Source organism: Paroedura picta, chromosome 5, assembly GCF_049243985.1.
Source record: "Paroedura picta isolate Pp20150507F chromosome 5, Ppicta_v3.0, whole genome shotgun sequence".
Classification (NCBI taxonomy): Eukaryota; Metazoa; Chordata; class Lepidosauria; order Squamata; family Gekkonidae; genus Paroedura; species Paroedura picta.
Genome location: NC_135373.1, coordinates 110106003 through 110128875, shown reverse-complemented (window position 1 = coordinate 110128875; position 22873 = coordinate 110106003). Strand labels below are relative to the sequence as shown.

At 45.7% G+C, this 22873-nt stretch overlaps 1 protein-coding gene across 1 annotated transcript in view; it reads right to left on the bottom strand.

The window, feature by feature from the left end:
* Window positions 1-1110: 1110 nt before the first annotated feature.
* The window catches only part of PTN (pleiotrophin), a 90323-nt gene continuing 68560 nt past the window's right edge, over window positions 1111-22873 (bottom strand). The window contains exons 3-5 of the mRNA XM_077339890.1: window positions 22293-22466; window positions 15968-16129; window positions 1111-1782 (exon numbers count right to left, since the gene is read on the bottom strand). Coding sequence (XP_077196005.1) covers window positions 1730-1782; window positions 15968-16129; window positions 22293-22466 — 389 coding nt within the window. The 3' untranslated portion in view covers window positions 1111-1729. The remainder of the gene's footprint in view (window positions 1783-15967; window positions 16130-22292; window positions 22467-22873) is intronic.

Here is a 22873-nt window from a genome sequence, read left to right as displayed (position 1 = left end):
ACCACAAAATGGTTCTGGAAGCTTTGTCTCTGAGCTGTGATGGTACATTCACCTGCTTGCCACTTTTATTTCCCCAATCAGATAAACACCTCCCAACTTCCGGGCACCATTTTTTTCATTGAAGGGACTTTTTATTTTTGTTTTCTTTGCGGCAGAACCCTAAAATTCTGAAACACAGAGCTTAATGCTAGGAGTTCAAATCTACATGTATTTGCTCAGTTTTGCACAATTCCCCACCATTCTATAATAGACCATACATCACATGGTGTTTGTTCATGCAGGTCCCATGATTCCCACCAGTGGAAAAAGCTAATTAGATCCAACCTTATGCTTCCAGCATTTGCCATTACAGTTATTATACTAGAACAGGGGTAGTCAAACTGCGGCCCTCCAGATGTCCATGGACTACAATTCCCAGAAGCCCCTGCCAGCATTTGCTGGCAGGGGCTTCTGGGAATTGTAGTCCATGGACATCTGGAGGGTCGCAGTTTGACTACCCCTGTACTAGAACCTTAAGTATGCATGTTGTTGTTGTTAGATGCGAAGTCATGTCCGACCCATCGCGACCCCATGGACAATGATCCTCCAGACCTTCCTGTCCTCTACCATTCCCCGGAGTCCATTTAAGTTTGCATAAGTCCATTTAAGTATGCATACTCAGAAGTAAATCCTCAAAGTCAATCGGACTTACTCCCTAGTAAACACTCGTAGGATCGCAGCCTAATAAAGATAAAAATGGTGACATGGGAATGTTAGGATCCAAGTCTGCACCTGGTGCAAATGTAGGAGGGTAGTTTTAGCCCCTAGTTTTTAAGGTATGCCTCCACTGGTTGAAATCCATGCCAGACCTTCACAGAATCCTCTGTAAAGAATAGCCAACCCTTGAATCAACCCAAGACCTACATTTAACTTTCCACAAGCAACACTGATCCAAGTTGGCCCACCTTGTTTGATGTCACATCCTAATGGAAGATGCCAATTTGGTATCACACCCATCATTCAACTGTTCACAGAAGGAGAAACCCTGAAAGCAAATATACTTACGGGTTACTAGTTCCATGATGGCAAGGTTTAGCACTATCCGGATACACATTAAGAAAGTGTTGTGAATTAGATCCTTAAATGGTTTTATTAAAAGGTGTAAATTACAACCAAGTTAGTTATTTCAGTGCAGGTACAATCCGGGGACAGAGACCCACTCTTGCTATTATAAAACTTAAAACAGTTCCCCTCCCCGCAAGTGAAAAAAAAGAGATTGATTTGTTTTACACAAAGTGGCTAGTTCCACAGCACCTAGGACAGCCCATGAGGACATCATAGAACCTTCATAGTGTGGGTTTTGGGAGGTCCACAAGGGTCATAAATCCTGCCCTTAAGGTGCAGAGCCAGGCTTAAAGATCCAACCCAGAGAGAGAGAGTAGGAAAGGGGAAGTTCACAATGAATCTAGACTTTTCCACGTACACAGTCTTCATCAGCTACTAAATGACATTTCTGCTGTTTATTTCAGATTTCTACAAGTGCAGTTAAGATTATACCTTGAAAATACTAGTGTAAAAAAGAAAAAGAAAAAAAAAGAAAAAGGGTATATTTGTATGTTTTCTTCCCTTCCTATTGTACAATTAAGCTATAAATAATGTCTGCATAAATTGCTTAGGGGGGGTCAATGAAACTTGTTAACTGATTACATTCGAGGAAGTCCTTTTCCCACGCAGCACAGTTGAAGCTCCCCTAGTCCAATGTCTTCTCTTGTTTCTTGCCTTCTTTCTTCTTCTTCTTGGGTTCTGGGGAGGCAATAACAATGGTCAAAATAAGGAAAATGGGCTCAAGCCTCTGTAGGGTAGAACGTGATGTAAAACTGAATATCAACATTTATTAACATTAAAAACCCGAACCTTAAAACATAGCCTCATTAAATTCCAGGTGGACATAACATACTAATGCCTCCACTGACCAGACGCATTTCGGCATGGCTGCCTTGATCAATGGTGAGGCAAAAAGCAGCATACGTAAAATACAGGAAACGAAATATTAAATACGCAATAGGCTTCTTTACATACAATGAAATAAAATGTTTAATATTTAGGACGCAAAGGACCTTAATCGATTCTATGGACCAGAAGGCCAGATAAAATTCTTGGAGGACTCCTATGTTTCTAAAGCAGGCCCTGGTCCAGATGACCACTTCCAGGTACCAGTATGTGTCCTATAGGAGCCAGCCTTCCTCCAAAGTATGCTGAGGAGATAAGGATGGCTGTAGTTTGGGGAAGGTGGGAGCTCAGTATGGATGTGATGCCACAGAGTCCGCCCTCCGAAGATGCCCTTCCCTCCAGGGAACTGATCTCTGTAGCCTGGAGATCACTTGTAATTTTAGGAGCCCATCTGGATGGGGCACTTTATGAAATCCCCAGACAATTATGAGCATTTTGCCAATGTGATACTACGACTACTACTATGACAGTATATTGGAACAGCAACCACTGATGAAGATAAAACAGAAAGCGGGTCACTTAACCTAGGATCCCGTTTTGGTTGACTCTTTATGTTTGATCATATGTTTGACCATTTAGACTTTATGTCATAACCTTTTCACCTATAAACATAGAGAAGACTACTATGTTATTGTGTCTCGTGATTTCCTTTTTTCTTCTGAGTGCCCATCTGGATGTTGGCAACTGCACAAGACAGGATAAAAATTAAAATTGGTCACGTTGATTCATTTCCATACTCTAAATGACTGGTGTCCAAACTGTGGCTCTCCAGATGTTCGACTGGCAGGGGCTCATAGGAATCTGGAGAGTCACATTTTGGCCACACACAAAATCTGGAGAGTCACATTTTGGCTACACCTGCCTTAAAGATTTCTCACATCTGAAAGGATAAATGTGACCTGCCTCTGAAAGAGTCTGCCTCCTCCTTCACATTCCTCCATGATATCTAAGATCCAGTGAGTGAATCTTGCTCAAGGTCCCCAACAAGGTTAAATTGGCCTCAGGGCTTTTTTGGCCCTCGCCACAGCCTGGTGGAATGCGCTCAGACCATGAGATCAGGGACCTTAAGCAGTTCCACAGGGCCTGTAAGACCCAGGTGTTCTGCCGGGCCTATCGTTGAGGTCAGGAAGTAATAGCAGAAGTCTGGCCTCCCTACATAGAATGCCCAATATACTGATTAACACCACCGACGATGACCAAAGGATGCATGGGCCCCTTCAAGAGAATGAAACGGCCTGTTTGAAATGGCAAGACTTAATTTTATTGTCAGAAACGTTATGCTTCGTATGGTTTTATATGATTTTATGTATTATTTGTAACTGTTGAGAGCTGCCCTAAACCTCCTGGGGATACAAGTAGAAAAATACACACATACATACATACTGGAGGTATGTCTCATGATTGGTAGAATGCACATGCACAACTGGGGTGTATTCAGAGATGCACCAGGCAACCAAAAGGGAAGGAACTCCAGCACCTTTTTGAGTATAATGAGTATGTGCACAACAGTTTTCTAAAAGATGCGCATGCCTTGAAAGCTGGGGGAGGGGGACACAAAAAGGAACCGAACGGCAACTCAAGTTGAGTTTTTCTCAGCCTGTTTGTGTCCGTGTCCGTGTCCGTGTCCGTGTCCGTGTCCGTGTCCGTGTTCATGTTTATTTATTTCCCACCACTCCCTGCGAGGCTTGTGGGGGGAGGTAACAATAGTTTTACCCCATTAAAATACCCATTAAAAGACTTTAAAAATCCCCACATGGCGGAAAGCAGTCTTATTCCCACTCCCCCCTACCAGAGCGGCAGGAAAAGGAGGGAGTGATGCAGCTTCTAATCCCTGTGTCCAAATAGCGTCCAACCCTACTTGGCAGGCCAGCGATTGTCTCAGAGGCCTGGTTTGAAAATATGAAACGAGCAGCCAGCTCCGGAGGAAACCAGGTCATGACTGAGAGGCAAGCTGGGGAAAAAACATCATACAGACATTGATAAACACAGAGAGACTCTTCTAACCTTTCCAATTTTTTTCCCAGGGAGGAAAACTACTCAGGAAAGAGGCAGGAGCAATTTAAGCATTTGCAGGGCCCCTTGCACCAGAGCCAGAGGAGGGTCCGTCATTTTATCCTTTTAAACTGGAGAGATCGGGATTGGTCTAAGTAAGGTTGGCTGGTCCCTCCAGGCAATCATTAGGAGGGGGGGAACTTACTGGGAGCAGCAGAGAGGCCCATGTGATGTAGAGCAACCTGTCTGATCACTGCACGTGTGACCCAGGACATGAAGCTCTATGGTGAATTTGGCTCTGGTCCGGTTTGAGGATTTGCGGGGCCTGCAGCACCTGAGCCAAAGAGGGCCCTTGTTAGCTGTTGCTGTTCGGTCCCATCAAGTCATTTCTGACTCATGGAGACTCTATGAACAATGGTTCTCCATCCAGCTCTGTCTGCAGTTGTTTCTTTGAGTTTGTGTGAGGTCAATCCAGTTAAGTCCTTAACACCAATAATCCTCCCCACACCAACCTGGCAGTAGGCACCACTGAAAGTACAGGCTCACGTGCCTGGGATGACACTGCATCCTTCAACACACTTTTCATGGATACACACTTTTCGTGGATGCTTTAAGATGCGTTGGGCTGATCCTGCGTTGAGCAGAGGGTTGGACTAGATGGCCTGTATGGCCCCTTCCAACTCTATGATTCTATGATTCTATGATTCTATGATTCTATGATTCTATGATTCTATGATTCTATGATTCTATGATTCTATGATTCTATGATTCTATGATTCTATGATTCTATGATTCTATGATTCTATGAACACAGAGCCAGATGGCAGAACAAGAAACATTGAGTCCAGTCGCACCTTTAAGACAAACAAAATCTTATTCATGCACCTGCACACTTTGTTAAGGGGCCTGTTCAATGCCCAAATCAAAGGAACAATCGGTTAAGGCTGATGAGGAGTCATATTTTTAATACTAGGATCAAGTCGCAAACTAGGAATCTCGGGTCTAGCGGAACTACTGCTTGGCTCCTAACAAAACATCTACTTAGAATTATATCCCACTGATCCACATTGCACTTGTGCTCTGGCACGACTCCTTAGCACCACAGTTTAGCAATCTGGTAGCAATGCAACCCGGTGCTGAATAGCTTCAGGCAGCCTTTCTTTAAATATTCACCTTTCCTTCTTTTTTTTAATACACAACCCTTTGCTATGGAAGCAGCAGGGGGAAAGCAATTATCTGAAGAGCTGGTGCCCGAGGACTGAAGCAATTTAAAGCCACAAAAGGGAAATCGAATAGAATAATTACCTTTTAAATGGGAGTCAAACCCAAACTACGTGGCTATTTATTTTTTTCCCCTAGTCAGGAAGGGCTGGCATGATTTTAATTCTAACCATGGTAAATTGCATCCTAAAAAGCAATGCGAGTCATAGAAAACAGTGTTGACTCACAGCTCTGATTCTGCTGATGCAATGGCATGCACGGAAAATTGAGGGCGCTCATAAAAGAATGGAAGAATGAAGGTTGTGCACCACCTTTGATTCATGGCCTTATTCAGGGTTGTTGTTGTTTTTTTGTTACCCTCCTGCTCAAAAGCCAGAGCGGCGTATGTTCTTCAACAAATTAAACGGTCATTGCAATTCTCATCTGAACAGCATAGCCCATGCTGGAACAGCATCCTCCCTCCCAAAAGTTAAGGGAATGACGAGAATGTCCCCCACACTGATCAAGAAAAATTAGGCACTGGGAGAAAGGTGGCAACAGAATGTGCCCCATTAGCACCCTTAATACATGCCTAGGTCTCTCGGAAGGGACTCCCCAGTCGAATTGCTTTTTAAATGGATCTCGCGTGGCAGGATTCTCCTTTTCCCACCAGGCACCCTCTGAGGCAGGTGGGGCTGAGAGCTCTAGAGCAGGGGGAGTCAAGCTGTGGCCCTCCAGATGTTCATGGACTACAATTCCTGCATTTGCTGGCAGGGGCTCATGGGAATTGTAGTCCATGGACATCTGGAGGGCCACAGCTTGACTACCCCTGGTCTAAAGAACCTGTTTCCCAAGGTTAGCAAAGGGCTTCTTTGAAACGAATTGCCACTGATTTCCTGAACACTCTCTCTCTCTGTCTCTTTTATAAACGAACGCTGCTGAGTTTTTCTGTCACGCTTCTTGCATCTGCCCAGATCATATCTGTGTTTTCCAACTACTGATGCATCTCCGTTTTTATCATTCCACAGGTGAGAGAACTGCCTCTTAAAAGTTAATGTTGACATGCTGAGGACGGAGTGAAGGAGACAATAGGGAGGAAATGAAATGGAGAAAGAGGGGGTGGGGACCTTTAAGATAGGGGAAAGCAAAGAAAGAAAGAGGGGAGGAAAAGGGAGGGGGGAAGCAGGAAAGGAGAGAGAGAGAGAGAGAGAAATTTACCCACTTGGAATTTAATGAGAACAAACATTAGCTTATGCTGGATCTTTTACCACAATAAGCGTAATCGCTCCAGGCGTTTTCACAGCTGACAGGCCCTGCTGAATGCCAAAACAGGCCACTGAAACAATGCACATATAAAAAAACATTAGGCTATTTGCCGGCATTGTTGAAGGCCTAGCGTAGCCAAACAGCACATAAGAACATAAGAAGTGGCTTGCTGGATTAGACCGCAGCCCATCTACTCCAGCATCCTGTTCCCAACAGGGGCCGGCAAGTGGCCCTCATGGGTCAAAAACAGGGCACAGAGCAATGGGAAATTCTGGGTCAGCTTGATGAGTGCCGTTTTATGCTTGCTGCTCTATGTTAGCAGCTTCCTGGACTTTGTATTTCTGTGTTAATTTCTGTGTTAGATTCTGCGCTCCCCCACATGCAGCCAGCTGGGTGACCTTGGGCCCACCACAACACTGATAAAGCTGTTCTGACTGAGCAGTAATATCAGGGCTCTCTCAGCCTCACCCACCTCACAGGGTGAGGGATAGAAGAACCAACTCTTCATCAGTAATATCAAGGCTCTCTCAGCCTCACCTCCCTCACAGGGTGCCTGTTGTGGGGAGAGGAAAGGGAAGGCGATTGTAAGCCACTTTGACCCATTATGCACGGGCCGGAATGCCCGCAATGGCGGCAGCAGGACATTGGGGAAAATCCCCGATTATACATGCTGCCACTGCCAGCGTGGGCATGGCCCAGCCCAGGGTCACGGAAGGCCCACGTTATGGGAACGCAGGAACTTCTGTGGTTCCTGGGATACCATGGGCGATGGTATCCCCTTCTTCTTTTGCCCTCAATCGCTCCCAGCATTAGGTTCTTCTCCAGGGAGTCCTTCCTTCTCATGAGGTGGCCAAAGTATTTCAGTTTCATCTTCAGGATCTGGCCTTCTAAAGAGCAGTCAGGGCTGATCTCCTCTAGGACTGGCTGGTTTGTTTGTAAATAAAAATTAGACAAGGTAAAACATTAAGATTTTAAAACATATTTGGGGGGCGTAAAAAAGAAAAGTGGTCCTTGTTTTAAAAAGTTAGAGGTGTTTTGTTTCCTTCTGGCTGGCTTGAATCGCATAGGCACAAAATTTTGCCCAGGGCCATTTTAATTTCTCAGCCTACTCATGGGCCGCTGTTCTGTATTTCATTACTATATATGACAGTGGATTTGGTTCTCTGAATTTTGCTGCTGGTGATAGAGATTCATTTGTATTGTTACACGCATGTTGCACGGATATTTAGATGTAGTTAATAAGGTATGTACAATGTACACCATCCATATGCACAGCATGCATACAATACATAATACCGTCTTAATGTTGTGCTAATAATGACAAAGAACATACATTACATTTTATGAGGAAAATGTTCAATGAAGTGTTTCATAATCACTAGTGGCTTAAATATGTGTGCACATACACACACACACACAAATTCAGATGGGACTTCTTGAGCTGACTTAGCAAGGAATAGGCTGCCTAAGGAGGTGATGGGCTCCCCCTCACTGGCAGTCTTCAAGCAAAGGTTGGATACACACTTTTCTTGGATGCTTTAGGATGCTCTGGGCTGATCCTGCGTTGAGCAGGGGGTTGGACTAGATGGCCTGTATGGCCCCTTCCAACTCTATAATTCTATGATTCTAGGATGAGAAATTTTAAAGCATTCCTACCTCCAAGGAAGGTTTTCCGAGCAGAACCATGTTACTCTGTCCATATTTATCTGGTTGAAAAAAATTGCTGTGCATGCTTCGAAAGACCCACATGCACTTGCTCAGATCCCCAAGAAAATTTATTTTAAAATCCTGTCTGTCTTAAAGTGCATTAGATAAAGTCCCCTCCCATACTCGACTATTCTGCTAATAACACACAAGAGGAATAGAGGCCTTCTCTCCTTTAGAATATGGTTACCATCAAAAAAGGCAGCTTCAAATTCTGGCAGCTCCTACTAATCTCCAGCCATCTCTGTGAGTGAACATCTGGTCCTTCATTCTTGTTTGCCTACATATTTTAAGCATTTGTACATCTAGCTGGATTTTAATATCTGTGCCCAAATGTGCATTTGGCTTTTATGCTGCCAATTTTGGCTGAGATATTACATTATGGAACACTGCATTGTCCCTTCTAAGTAAATCAAGTTGCCCAGGACAGAACCTGAGATCTTGGGGATACAAGGCAGATGCTGTGCCACTAAGCCATAAATCTGGTAGCAAACAGTGACACCTGGCTGCAGAACACAGCACTGCAGATCACAGCATTCATTTTGCTACATTCAAAGTGAGGAAACTATGGAGTGACATCTAGTGACTGCCTTAGTCATTCTAAGAAGAAAGAGATGCCTGCCTTCTCCCCAGATCTACAGAAGAGTCACTTCAGTTCCATAGGACCAAGCAGACAAAACAAGCACAAAAGCAAGGGGAATCCAAGAATCAACAGTCACCAAAGAGGAACTTAACAGAAAGAGGAGAGATACAAACCACCACTGAAACAAATTTTGACCCAGTTCACAACTCTTTGGAAATAGTTTGACTCCCTCAATTTCACGGGGACTGCTTTCATCTAAAGAGGGGCTAAATTTCTCTGGAACCCAATTCTAGTGATCGTAAAGCTCTGTATCCAAAGCCATAGCTATGTGATCCAAAGCATCTTTTTTTTACTTAATTGCGTAAAATTATTTTCCCCTGCCTTTAACTCACTCTTACTTCAGATGTAATGTCATCTCCCATGCCCAGCCACCACTCACAGTCTGGGCTTACGAAGTGGCCTGACATTCGATCCGGTGCAAATGGCAGCACCTCTACGAAGTGCCAGCTCAAGAAAGATCTTTCCTAACACCGGTTTGCTTGAGATCCTTTGTCCTCAAGGATTTTCTGAAAGCAAATCATATGAGCCCTCTTCCCTGTCTAAACTTGCTGATTTTCTGGAATACATTCTTTTACCCAAACGAACCGTACTAAAACAGTCATACCACCCTTACTCCAAAGCTCTTTTGCTGTGTATTACAATGCCACAACATCTGTACAAATTTTCCCTTTCCTGGAGCACAACACCAGCCAGTGCCGTTCCCCCGCTCTTTCTCACATTGTCAATAATTGTCTTACTTAATACTGGAGTACAGACTGTGTGATCGTCATGCTCTACGTGCATCTAGTTACAGATCAGAGGGACTGTTAACCTCAGGCAGTTGCCACCAAAGTGTACATGAAGGACATTCTCCATTGACTCCTGCGCGCTGGCATGGGCAACACAGTGACACTAATTGCTCATATCAAGCTGTCATTACACTCTCTGTGGATGTTTTCCCCAGTTATTCCTCACTCATTTCATTAGGACTGACATAACTGGGGTTCACGGAGCATGAACAGTGGTTTCCAAACAGTGTCCTATGGAAATGTGCAATCACTCAGAAGCCTATCAAGTTCCCATTACCAAGGACAGCAGTAAAGCTAGAGAAGATTCCTTACGCCTTCTGTATTACAGCTGATCATCTCCTGCAGTGCATACGTTGGGTACACAATTAGTTTAAATGGAACCATGGCCATTCCAACTGGAATTTAAACGACTCTGCATCTAAAAATGGTGAATTTCAGAACCAGGGTAGTGCAGTGGTTGAGGAGTCAGACTAGATCTGGGAAAGCTGGGCTGAAATCTTCACTGTGCCATAGAAATTTGCTATGTCCCAGGGTGCTGGTGAGAATAAAATGGAGGAGAGGTTCAAGGGGGTGGCAGGTTGCAGTGGATGAGCGATTGGGATGTGAGTGTCCTGCATAGTGCAGGGGGTTGGACTAGAGGACCCAGGAGGTCCCTTACAACTCTATGATTCTGATTCTAATCATATAATCAACTTAGGGTCCCCACTGAGGTGGAAGGTGGGATAAGAAAGAAAGAACAAAAGAACGAAAGAACGAAATATATAGAATATACAAGCTATAGCCATTCAGAGATCTTACTCCCCACCCCAGTATAAACCTGGCCCAGGCCTTCCAGACTTGGGCCTACCTAGGGTTTGTCATGACTGCACGTTGCCGCCCCCTACCAAAGAAACATACTCTTACAAAGGAGTGAGAAAATCAGTTATAGGGAATTCCTGGAGATCTGGATGCAGTGCTTCAGCAGACATGTGAGACCACAGATTCCAAGGGGCCCAAATGTGGCAGCTATGGGTGCTGTGGCTAGAGTTGTCAACTCCAGGAAGGGACAATATTGGAGATTTGGGGGTGAATCTGGGGAAGTGGAGAAAAGGGTAGAATGCTGTAGAGTCCATCCTCCAGAGGAGCCATTCTCTTTCGCTTCTGCTCCTCTTTCCCCCTGCATTTGGACTTCCTGTGGATACGTCTGCTCCCCAACCATATTCTACATGATACGTGCCACTTCTGGGGTTTCTTGAAGCCTGATAAATGTTTGGGGAGGGGGTTCTCAGTGGTAAAAAAAAAAACTGGAAAAGGCTGGCTTAGAAGCATGGCAGCCAGCTAACCGAGGCCTTGTGGGTCGGGTTTCCAGGTAAGGCCTGTAGACCTCTTGGAATTAGAACCACTCTCCAGGCAACAGAAATAGGGGCCCCAGGAGAAAATGGCTGCTTTGGAGGGAGGAGTCTATGGCACTATGCCCCTCCCCAAGCCCATCCGTCCCAGGCTCTACCCCCCAATATCTCTCCCACCCTAGAGTCGGCAACTTTATTTGTAGGGAGTTTGGAAAAAGTAACAAGAAATCGTTTCTCTAAAGGCAGATATTTTGAAAGACCCTGATTTTTAGATCTGAGCTCTAACTCCCAAAGCTTATCCCTGCAATCTTGCTGGTCTCCACAGGGCATCTGGAATCTAGCTCCTTTAGAGGGTTCCTGTCTCTTTTATTGCCATCGAGGATTCTTCTCATTATCCAAACCAAGGGGAGACCCCGGTATTTTGATTAGATTCTGCAGCTCTTAGGGTAGCAGCAGCAATTCTGAGCCGGTAAACAAGCAGCCACGCAGAGCCCCCTTTATGATACATGCCAGGTACCTTGTCTCAGGCACAGCGGTGCCTCACCTCATCTCAGCTCCCGCTATCAATTTCCCCGTGCACTCAACACCTGCTGCAGCTGCAGCTGCAGAGTTCATTAGTAGACTTGATTAATTGCAACGAAAACATATTTATCCGGGAGTATGCAGGTAAGCTTTTAACACAGCACGGACTTGGTATAAGGCCCTGACGTTGCCAATCAGGCCTTAGAAAGAAACACACGCGTGTGCAAGCCGTGCATCATCTTCCTTTCTGTTCTCCTGCTACTTCCAGAACCGTGCTGGAAGTGATCATCTTGTGAGCACTCAGTGATGGTTTGCTCAGATTTTGGATACACGGTATGTCAGGAAGAATAAAAGCCAATCCCTACTTATATAGGCCTTTGAGGGGAAAAAAACCAATTTCCAACAGGTAAAAGGGTAAACCAGATGTCAGGAGGCGAAATCAGTGTTGCAAATATCTGTATCACCAGTGCAATACAGACTAGGGCAGGCTTTTTCAACCAGGGTGATATGACCATGTGTGGCCATGTTGACCCATCCCACTCCCAAAACGCCCAATGATGGGCTTGGAGGGGGTGGGAAGGGAAGGGGCCCCTGTTGTGCATGTCCACAGCTATGCTTCCCAACTATATTCTGCACAATCGTGCCACTTCTGGGCTTTCTCAAGTCCTGAAGACCATTTCAGGCCTTTCTTAATGGTAAAAAGTTGAGAAAGGCTGAACTTGGGTTTTCTGGCAGTGTCTGGCAACTGGTGGGAAGGGGGAGTGAAGGGCGTCGTGGCAGCAGCACTTATGGTAAAAATTTTAGGCTCTGCAAGAATTTGTATCAAAGGCTACCCTTCTGCACATTCATTGGAGGATGGATTTGCACTTTGCATCAAATCAAGAAAAGCAGACCTTGCCCCAGAGGGATGGACCAGAACCAATGGGATGAAATTAATTCAATAGAAATTCCGTCTAAACATCCGGAAGAAGTTCCTGACAGTTAGAGCGGTTTCTCAGTGGAACAGGCTTCCTCGGGACATGGTGGGTTCTCCATCTTTAGAAATTTTTAAACAGAGACTAGATAGCCATCTCACGGAGATGCTGCTTCTGTGGAGGTTCAAGGGGGTGGCAGGTTGCAGTGGATGAGCGATAGGGTTGTGAGTGTCCCAGACAGTGTATGGGGTTGGACTAGAGGACCCATGAGGTCCCTTCCAACCCTATTATTGTATGATTCTAAGGAAGGGTCTGAACTGAAGACATATCTTGTTGAATCTAAGCAGGCCCAGAAAAGTGTCTGGATGGGAGACCATCTTAAGCGGCCCGTCTTTTACGTAACGAGGGGTGGGGGGAGGCAGGAAATAAATGTACTTAATGTATAAGAGAACTTATTCAGATATGCTCTTGTACAAGTAAAAACACAGCAGCTGATAGGAGGAGGGCTCCAACAGCCAACCCTAACTTAGACAAGAATATACACAGAATGCCATTGCCTGCATAGACTGAGATCAAAACAGGTAACCAAAATGACCAAAGTCAAGGAACAAAATTACACCTATATTGCAAAATTTCACAGAGAGGCTGAACTTTGGCTCAAGAGACCGTATCCTTTAAACAAAGAATATATAAAGAACTAGTACCAAAGCCCTTTTTAAAAATGGGCTCTGAAGGGGGCGGCAGGCAGGAGGGTGTGAGAGGGTAGTCGCGGCTCCCTTTGGCCTGCAAAGCAAGCTAAAGGGAGCGAAAAGCCCCCCACCCCACCCCCCGCCGGCAGCACTACCGCGGGAGGCTCTTTTTGGCCCCGCAAGCACTGTTGCCATGGTGAGAGCGCTTCCCAGGCTAAAGGGAGTGGGAAGCCCCCTGGTGGCGGCAACATGGCTTTGCGGCCTGCAGGGAGGCTGCAAACTCCCCCCCCCCACCTCCCTCCCAGAAAGAGTGTACCTGCGGGCCGCAAAGCACTGTCGCTGACTCTCTCCTTGTGGGCGACAATGGAGGCCGCAGCCACAAAGCTTCTAGCAAGCAAGGAGGGAGGGTGGGAGCTGGAGGGAGAGGCCCAATCAGGGTGGACCTGGACGGACAGGGCCCCGGACAGTCTCCTCCCAGGAAACTGTTTCCCAAATATATAAGGGAAGTGAAATAATGTTAAGGATAGCTCCTTGCAATGCCTATATTCAGTCTTGATCTAGGCATATGGATGTTATAGCATGGAATATTTCTTTATTTATCAGAGATGTTTGTATCATGTTTTACTACAACTATTTCTCTTTTGCCTCCTGATTAAGGGCCTCTGCTGGGACAGGACCAGAACGGTACCCTGCTGAAGTTGTTGTCTGAAGTGATTACTCCACTCCTTCACTACGACTCCAGCAGAGATCCCTCTTGCAGGCACACTCTGATTCCAAACTGAATCTTTCCAAGATGAAGTCAAAGTCCAATACTCCTTATCAGATAGCCGCTACAATTCACTGTGGAATTCTGCAGTATTATTTCCCTTGATCTCATTCACTGTATATGTGTGTATATATATTTGTATTGTTTTATATTTATGTGTTTCTGTGCATGGCCCTGACCTGGTTATAAGATCATGGAAGCTGAGCCAGCCCTGGTTCGTATTTGGCTGGGAAAAATCCGAGGAACACTAGGGATGTAACATGGAGATACGCCATGGCAAATCACCTCCAAACCACGCTTGCCTAAAAACCCTGCAGGGTCACTGCAAGCCAGCTGTGACTTGATGGCACTTTCCATCCCTCTCCCTTCACACACACATTTGTGCATACAAAGTACAAATGCACACAGTTTGTACTGAATTTTCCCCCCTATCGTCCTTTCTGGGGTTTTTTCCCCATTATATATTTGGGCTCCATTCCCCCTGGTCTCCATTTTGTTACTGGACTACCCCATACTTGCTTTAAGGGCAAGCATATTTTCTTGTTTCTTGTATAGTTCTTCCATGTAAACCACCCTGAGCCTTCAGGGAAGGTGGCATAAAAATGCAATAAATAAATAAATAAATGAATATTTAAATTTGATCAATTAATTTGTTTTTAAAAGTCAGGTTATTAAGGCAATCCATTGACAATCCTAAGAATAAACCTTTCTCCACAGGCAGACACAACGATACACTCTTATATCCAACAATGGACGACCAAAGACTTTGAGAATCGTCATGAACAAAAATGAGGTGCTCAGTATACTACAGTAGAAAGGGAAGCAGGAAACCTTCAGTTTTCAAAGTCCATGGATAGTTGGATAACCCCTTTGTAGATAAGAAGAATCGTTGGAGACTTACTAGGAGTGGGATGGAAGCCCAGGTGACAACACCAGCAACATGGTGATGTCATTGCTGGCATTTATCGAAAGTGACATCATCAAACTGTGACATCATGGCAATGTTCTGGTATTTGGGGAAAATATTATGGGAAAAACTAGAATGAAAGCCTGTTGTAGCTGATACAACGGGCACTAGCAGGGGGAGGGAGGAAAATAACAAAGAGAGAGGGAGGTAGAAAGGAAGAGAGTGATTAAGATAGAAAGAGCTTGGCATTGGGAAGACGAAGGGGAGGGGTTGTCTAGTCTGTAAGAGGTTGAATATGTGCATTGTGGGGGGGGCTGTGGTGTTGTGGTGACAAATGAGGACGTGTGTGTGGAGAGATGGGTGTCAAGAACCTGTGGTGTGGAATGTTCATTGAGTGTGGGAGAGGACTGACCTTTGGCAATTGTGGCATAGTGGTTACAGATGAGCTTTCCAGAGCCATGTCCTCAGATATGTGAAGGGCAAATCAGACTGGAGACTATTCTTAGGGGAAGATTACACGGCAACCAATCCCCCCCAGTTCTGTGGCCCTACTCCTTCTGTCTCCATTTTGTTACTGTTGATATAAAGATGTGCCCACATGCTGCTTAGAGACACCCAGCAGGCCTCAGGTGTCTCTAGGCAGTGTAAAATCACCTTTTCTTCCTGTCCCCATAACAGACACCCTATGAGAGAAGTGAGGCTGAGAGCTCTGAGAGAACTGGAATGGCCCACAGTCACTCAGCAGGCCTCAGTTGTATTTCAGCAGTGTAAAATCGCCTTTTCTCCCTTGCCCCATAACAGACACCCTATGAGAGAAGTTGGGCTGAGAGCTCTGAGGGGCAGCAAGCAGTCACTCGGCCCCTGACCCAGAGCAGCAGTAATTGCCTCAGCGCCCACTCCCAAGCAGCAGAGGTTTTATGGCAGCGAGGTTTTATGGTGGCTACGGGCTTTGCAGGGGATGGGCCATATAGTCGCTGGCCAATCTGGAGGGTTGTACCCAGATGGACACTGGATGGACAGGGCCCCGGATAATCTCCTCCCAGGACACTCTTTCCAAAATATAAAAGGGAGCAAAAAGTGTTCAAGATGGCCTCAACCATAGAGTTTTTGCCTAAATAGCAGAGTGCCACTTCGATATGTCAGTGCACGCTGGAAGTAATGTCGCTGCTAACATAGCCCTGGCCTCCCTGTCTCTCCCGGAAAGACCCCCACAGTTGGGGAACCTCGTCTCTAGGGGGGAGGGCAGGAACGTGAGTTACCTTGAGGTTTGGGTTTGGTCAGCTTCCCGCAGGGCTTGGAGATGGTGACCGTTTTCTGGCAGTCTGCATTGTGTAAAGCTCGTTTTAGGTTCCCAGTTCGCGTCTTCAAGGCGGTGTTCAGATCACACTCTCCCCATGCTTGGAACTGGTATTTGCACTCCGCTGAAAATGCACAAAGGAACATGTGTTAATGAAGGAGCAAAACAAAAGGTAAATCGGTCCTTAAAGGACTCTCGTGTATCTTCTCACGAGCCTGAGGAAGAGACTTAGATGATTTTGCAAATGGGAGGGGGGACAAGGAAAGCACAAACAGAAAAAAAGCTTGATGGCAGAGGTTGGGTGGTCACCTGCCAGGTAAGGCTTGGAAATCCCTCGGAATTACAAATGATAACCAGATGACAAAAGATCAGTCCCCCTGGAAGAAACTGCTGTTTTAGAGGGCAGATTCTATGGCACTGTACCCTGCCAAGGCCCCTCCTCTCCAAAAACCTCACCTCCCCAAGCTCCACCCCCGCAAACCTCCAGGTATTTCCCAACCAGGAGCTGTCAATCCTAGGCAGACAAGTTTGAACCAGAAACATCCTTTTTAGGGATGTATGAATATGCATGTTTGCAATATTTTGGTGCATGATTTACACCCAACCTTTGATTTGGGGTGAAATTTTAATTTTTGTTTGTTTCGCTTATTCCATCTTAATGCCTAATTTATGCCACTTTTACCTGTTAAATTACGTATTTACAGCACCTGTGAACAACAGCATCAAAACGATAGCCTTGAATGTTGGGAAGTGGGAAAACTGTCAACACAGCAAAACCGTAGTCCTGATTCTGATCGAACTTGCCTTGTGGCCTGAATAAGATTGACACATCATTTAATCTTCTGCTTGAATGTCATTTATTTTATTAAGAAAACATGAGATTATATTATATTAGGGATTACTATACTAAGCCACTGACTAAGAATCTGGCACTTCCCTGTACTTGCGAATCACCATTTTATTTGCCCAGGGATAATAATTGCAAAGATTACTTTGGTGGTAGCAAAGTTTGTCTCAGTCCAATTATACCTGGAATCCCAAAAATGAAGCACATTCTACTGCTCAAGAACTATAAATCAATGAGTGCCTACAGGGAGGGAAGAAGAAACCATAAAATATACTTTTTTGTAGAATCATCAGAGTTGGGAGGGACTCTACAGGGCATCCATTCCAACCCCCTGCTCAATGCAGGATGGCCTAAAGCATTCAGTATCTGTCCAGCTGCTGCTTGAAGACCACTGGTGAGGGGGAGCTCACCCCCTCCTTAAGAAGTCAGTTTCACGGCTGAACTACTCAGACTGTGAACATTTTTTCCGCCTATCTAGCTGATATCGTTCTCCACGTGGTTTAAAGCTGTCACTGCGGGTCCTCTCCTCTGATGTCAGCAGGAACTACTACGGGCCCTCCTCAAAGTGACAACCTGCAGGTACTTAAAGAGAGCAGGCAAGTCCCCTCTCAGCATCCTCTTCTCCAGGCTGAACATTTTGGTAGAGAACCAAACTTAGTGATGTCTGTTGTCGTTCCCCCCCCCCATGTCATCACTGACAATCTGGTGGGAGTTTTTGGCAGTAAGTGTAAAACTATCCACAGCATATCTGTTCTGCCCCAAACAGAACACATCTGCAAATATTTATTTATTTATAAATAAATAAGATAGGGAGATTTATATTACCGTATATTCTCAGGCTAGGGTTAGGGTTAGCTTACATATGGGTCTGGATGGGGTGTCTAGGTTTAGTGGGAGCATTAGAGTTGGGAAATTCCTTGTGACATAGGGTTAGGGTATGGAATGTATAACTTTTTTAACATTATTGGACATGTAAAAATACGGGGATTTATATTCGCGTAAATTCCCAGGCTAGGGTTAGGGTTAGCTTATGTATGGGTCTAGATGGGGAGTTTGTTTAATGGGAGTGTTGGGATTGCAAAATATGTTGTGACATTGTTAGGAAAGGCTATGGAATGTATAAGTATTTTGGACATTATTGGACATGTAAAAATACGGGGATTTATATTAGCTGAAAATTTCAGGTTAGGGTTAGCTTACGTATGTGTCTGCAAGGGGAGTTTGTAGGTTTAGTGGGAGCGGTAGGAGTAGGGAATATGTTGTGACATGGGTAGGATGGGCCGTGGATTGTGTAAGTATTTTCAGACGTTATTGTATATGTAAAAATATAGGGGTTTATTTTAGCTTTATTTCTCAGGTTATGGTGACAGTTACCTTATGTATACGTCCAGATGGGGTGTTTTTAGGATTAATATGAGGATTAGGGTTGGGAAAGGTATTGTGACATGGTTAGGAAAGGCTATGGAATGTATAATTATTTTTACAATACTGTACATGTAATATGAGCCTCTTGTGGCGCAGAGTGGTAAGGCAGCCGTCTGAAAGCTTTGCCCATAAGGCTGGGAGTTCGATCCCAGCAGCCGGCTCAAGGTTGACTCAGCCTTCCATCCTTCCGAGGTCGGTAAAATGAGTACCCAGCTTGCTGCTGGGGGGTAAAACGGTAATGACTGGGGAAGGCACTGGCAAACCACCCCATATTGAGTCTGCCATTAAAATGCTAGAGGGCGTCACCCCAAGGGTCAGACATGACTCGGTGCTTGCACAGGGGATACCTTTACCTTTTACCTTTACATGTAATATATATATTTTATCTTCCCAAATCCCACCCTCCTCAACCTCCATCCCCAAAATCTCCAGTTATTTCCCAACCCAGAGCTGGCAACCTGAATTGCAGACCTTCTGTATCCAAAGCGGATGCCCTTCCACTAAGCCACCGCCGTCCCCTAAGAAAGAAACCAACTTCCTGCAGAAAGGGTAAACAGGGCTGATTCCCCTGCTGCAAAAGGTCAGATCACATATAGCCACTGATTGCATTCCCAAGGCACAGAAACTAATAAAAAGTCTCTGAGGATGGCCTCATGCTATAGGTAGGTCCACATCAAAGAAGGCGCCCTTGATACACCTTGGCTCCTGTAACTGATAGTGATTGCGGTGTGCCAATACCATATATCAGAACATGCTGGCAGGGGCTCGTGGAAATGATAGTCCATAGACATCTGGAGAGCCACAGTTTGGCCACCTCTGCCATATAAGGTCGGACAGAATGAAAAAAATATCATCATAGGAAGCAACTATCAGTAGAGGGCCTAAGGAAAAAGGCCCAAACTTCAGTGCAGTGTACAAATAGAATGTTGTGGTAGGATCTAGAACAGGAGTAGTCAACCTGTGGTCCTTCAGATGTTCATGGACTACAATTCAGATGTTCATGGGCTACATTTGCTGGCAGGGGTTCATGGGAATTGTAGTCCATGAACATCTGGAGGACCACAGGCTGATTACCCCTGATCTAGAAGATTCCCATTTGGATTCCTGCTCAGCCATGGCTGCTCATGGGCCAGTCATTCTCAGTCTAATCCACCTCTCAGACCAAGTAAAGGAAAAGAGGCTTGTGTATTCTACCCTGATCTCCTTGGATGATGGATGGGGAAAATCGACCAGACAGAAGAATCGTGGTGCTGCTGTAGATTGGAAACTAGATGCTTTCTATTGGGTTTAGATCTGAGTTCTCTGCACAACGTAGGTGGTGACAGTTTGGATGGAGGCTCCAAGGGATGGAAGAACCCAACTAAAATGAGATAAAGGTCTTGGTGATTGAAAGAACAGAGGCAATCATCGATTCACTAGGCCTGACGTTCCTTGGGGATTGGTGAGAGAGCTGAAACCTTTCATTTCCTCTTTCTCCGTTAATGTGACAGAACAGGAGACAGGGAGTCCAATCTTGTAGGCAGACCTTTTCTTAAAGCACTGGCTTGGATCCAGACTAGGTATTTCTTTAGGTGGAAGGATTTCCACCTCTACAGTACAATTTTACCACCTGTCCCCTTCCTGTAATATCCGAAATGCCCCAAAATTCTGTTCTTTGGCGAGAAGAAGAAGAGGAAGAGAAGAGGAAGAAGTAAAAAAGAAGAGTTGGTTCTTATATGCTGCCTTTTCTCTACCAGTCTGGATCCAAACCATGCCTTCTAGGCCTCCTCTAACTTCTTCAAGAAAAAATTGCACTGGATTTGCTCCACTCTCTCTGGCCATTCATCCCATTGCTCTGTTGTGTGGCCACTTAGCTCAAGCTTGTGCTGCCATAAGCTGAACTCATTATCTCTGTCATTCTCACAGGGACCGGAGTGAACATCTGGTGTTTTTCTTCTTCGAAGCAGCCTTTTAGATGTTTTATGAGTTCACAGTGCAATCCTAAACAGAGTTGCTGGAGTGCTGTGTCAATTTTCTCTCCCCCATCTTTCTGTCTTCAATGTGCCTGTTTCTTTCAGCCTTCACTTATGTGATGTACACCAGTGGTCCCCAACCTTTTTGAGGCTGGGGACCGGCAGGGCAACTGCCCGCCTGCGCATGTCGTGCATGCGTGCCCGTGCATGCGCACATGTGCACCAGCGCATGCGCACATGCGCCATGCACGGCCCAAATCGCGCGTGTGCGGCCGGGCTGTGCATGGCACATGTGCAATGGTGCATTCGCAATGCGTGGGCATGGCCCTGATTCCCTCTCCCCCCCCCACAGTAAGAAGCTTCCCGGGCCACAAGCTAGCGGCCTGGGAAGTTTTTTACTGCGGGGGGGGCGGGGAGAGGGAGCCGCGGCCCAGCGCCATGGCCTTCGTGGCCCGGCACCGGGCTGTGGCCCGTGGATTGGGGACCACTGATGTACACTGCATCGTCTGAGGTGGGTCGCCATGTCGGCCTAAGCGGCAGAGTCATGTTTAAGTCCCGTGGTACATTTAAGTCCAACAAAGGTTTATTCAAGGCGTAAGCTTTCGTGGGCAGGCACACTTCTTCAGATACAATGAAATGGCAATTACCAGTCCATACATATAGGTAGAAGGTGAGCAGTAAATTAGCACACAACATAATGAAGATGTTTAACACATTCGAGGACCAAACAGGAATAACAAGCTTAGTTTATATGGTTACTGTTGGTTTAATTTAATTCTGGGGGGAAGCATAGTGAAGGGAACACATATGTCAAAATTGGGGATTGATGGGAAGATGTACCCTTTTAAACTGTGGGATGCTGAGAGAAATTCGCTGAGCGTAATGTCAATGTTAATGCGAAACTGATTCAACCTTCCCAGCTTGCTGCATAGGCCGATGATTTGCTAGCGAACTACTTATTGTTAGCATTGCATTACCAGGCTTTCTCCCCAACCTCCACTCTGTGTAAAAAAGAAAAATGTGTGAAATTTGCCAAGTTCACATCAGAACAAAAGGTCTAATTTAGTAAGACTCTGCTGTCAGATTTGTGACAAATGACGGCAACAGGCTGCTACTTCTAATCTCTGTTTCAAACTTATTTGTCTTTTAACAGTCTCATCAGATTCACTCACCTTGGTCTGAAGTTTCTTTTCTGCTTTTATGACTTTGATGAGTTAATTAACCCAGTCAACCTAACTCGGCCACCTTTAAAAATGTATTTGCTCTGATCATTTTTCAACTCCTGGAGAGATTAATGGAGCTTAAACATGCATCTGGTTTTTCCAGTGCTATACTCTAAAGTGTGTCTGTCATCTCCTTGACAATATGGCTACATTCAAACATCCTGATAAGCTAAGGTTTAGAAACTGGTTGATCAAACCCTGAATCAGAGAGCTGGAAGGGGCCATCCAGGCTGTCTTGTCCAACCCCCTGCTCAGTGCAGGATCAGTCTAAAGCAGGGGTACTCAAACTGTGGCCCTCCAGATGTCCATGGTATACAATTCCCATGAGCCCCTGCCTGTGCTCTGCTGCCAACATAGGTCAGGGATAGCCTGATCTTCTCGCATCTCCAGGGCTGGCCCTGTTTAGTATTGGATGGGAGACCACCAAGGAAGTTCACGGTTGTATTGCAGTCCTACCTTTCTAAGCCCACACTGCAATTCTAAGCAGAGTTACACACTTCTAAATCCATTGGCGTTAATTGGTTTGTTTCTTAATGGGTAACCTAATTTTGCCACAGCCATAGGGTTGCCAGGTCCCCCACCCAGCCCCCGGAGGGTAATGGGAGGTAAGGTTGGGAAACTCCTGGAAAATTTGGGTATGGAGCCTGGGAAGACAGGGGATTCAGTGGGGTCCAATGCCATAGAGTCCACCCTCCAAAGTATCAGTTTTCTCCAATGAAACATTACAGTCTGGAGATGAGCTATAATTCCAAGGGATCCCCGAGCCAAGATTCAAGGAAACTGAGCCCTCTTTCATACTATCCTTAGCCTAATGGTTATTCCAGTCCCAACGGGCATTACCTCCAAATTGTTTCTTCCAGTTGCAGGGGATCTTACACCTTTGGGTCTTCATAGTCTGCTTGCAATCAACTCCACTGCGAGTTCCCTCGCGGGTCCCCAGCCCACAATCTCCGCTAGTTGGGACGCAAACACTCCACTGCCATTCCCCACAGTCAGACTTCTTCACCTTCTTCTCTGGAAAGAACCACAAGGAACAAGCAACAGGAAAGAAAGGTCAGGCCATGCTTATGGAAAGGAGTTCATCACGACCATCGTTCAGAACACAAAGATACGTAGATTACTTTTTGCCAGTGGAAGGGCCTTCTGTCAGCAGAACAGGACTTTCCTGCCTCCTTGCCTGTCAACAGATGGCAGTTCTGCATGGACACTGAAGTCCCCCAGGAGTAAAAGGCTAGTATACTGCAATGCCCAGGCAGCCACCGCCTCCAGCAGGCCCAACAGAGCATCTGGCAGTGTGTTCAGCGGACGGTACACCACCCAGATGGCCAAGCTCTCAAGTGCATCCCTCATTCAAGGCCTGGGATAGCTGGTGTGTGGAGCGCCCTGAAGGAGTAAGCCTCCCAGATCAGGACCACCACCCC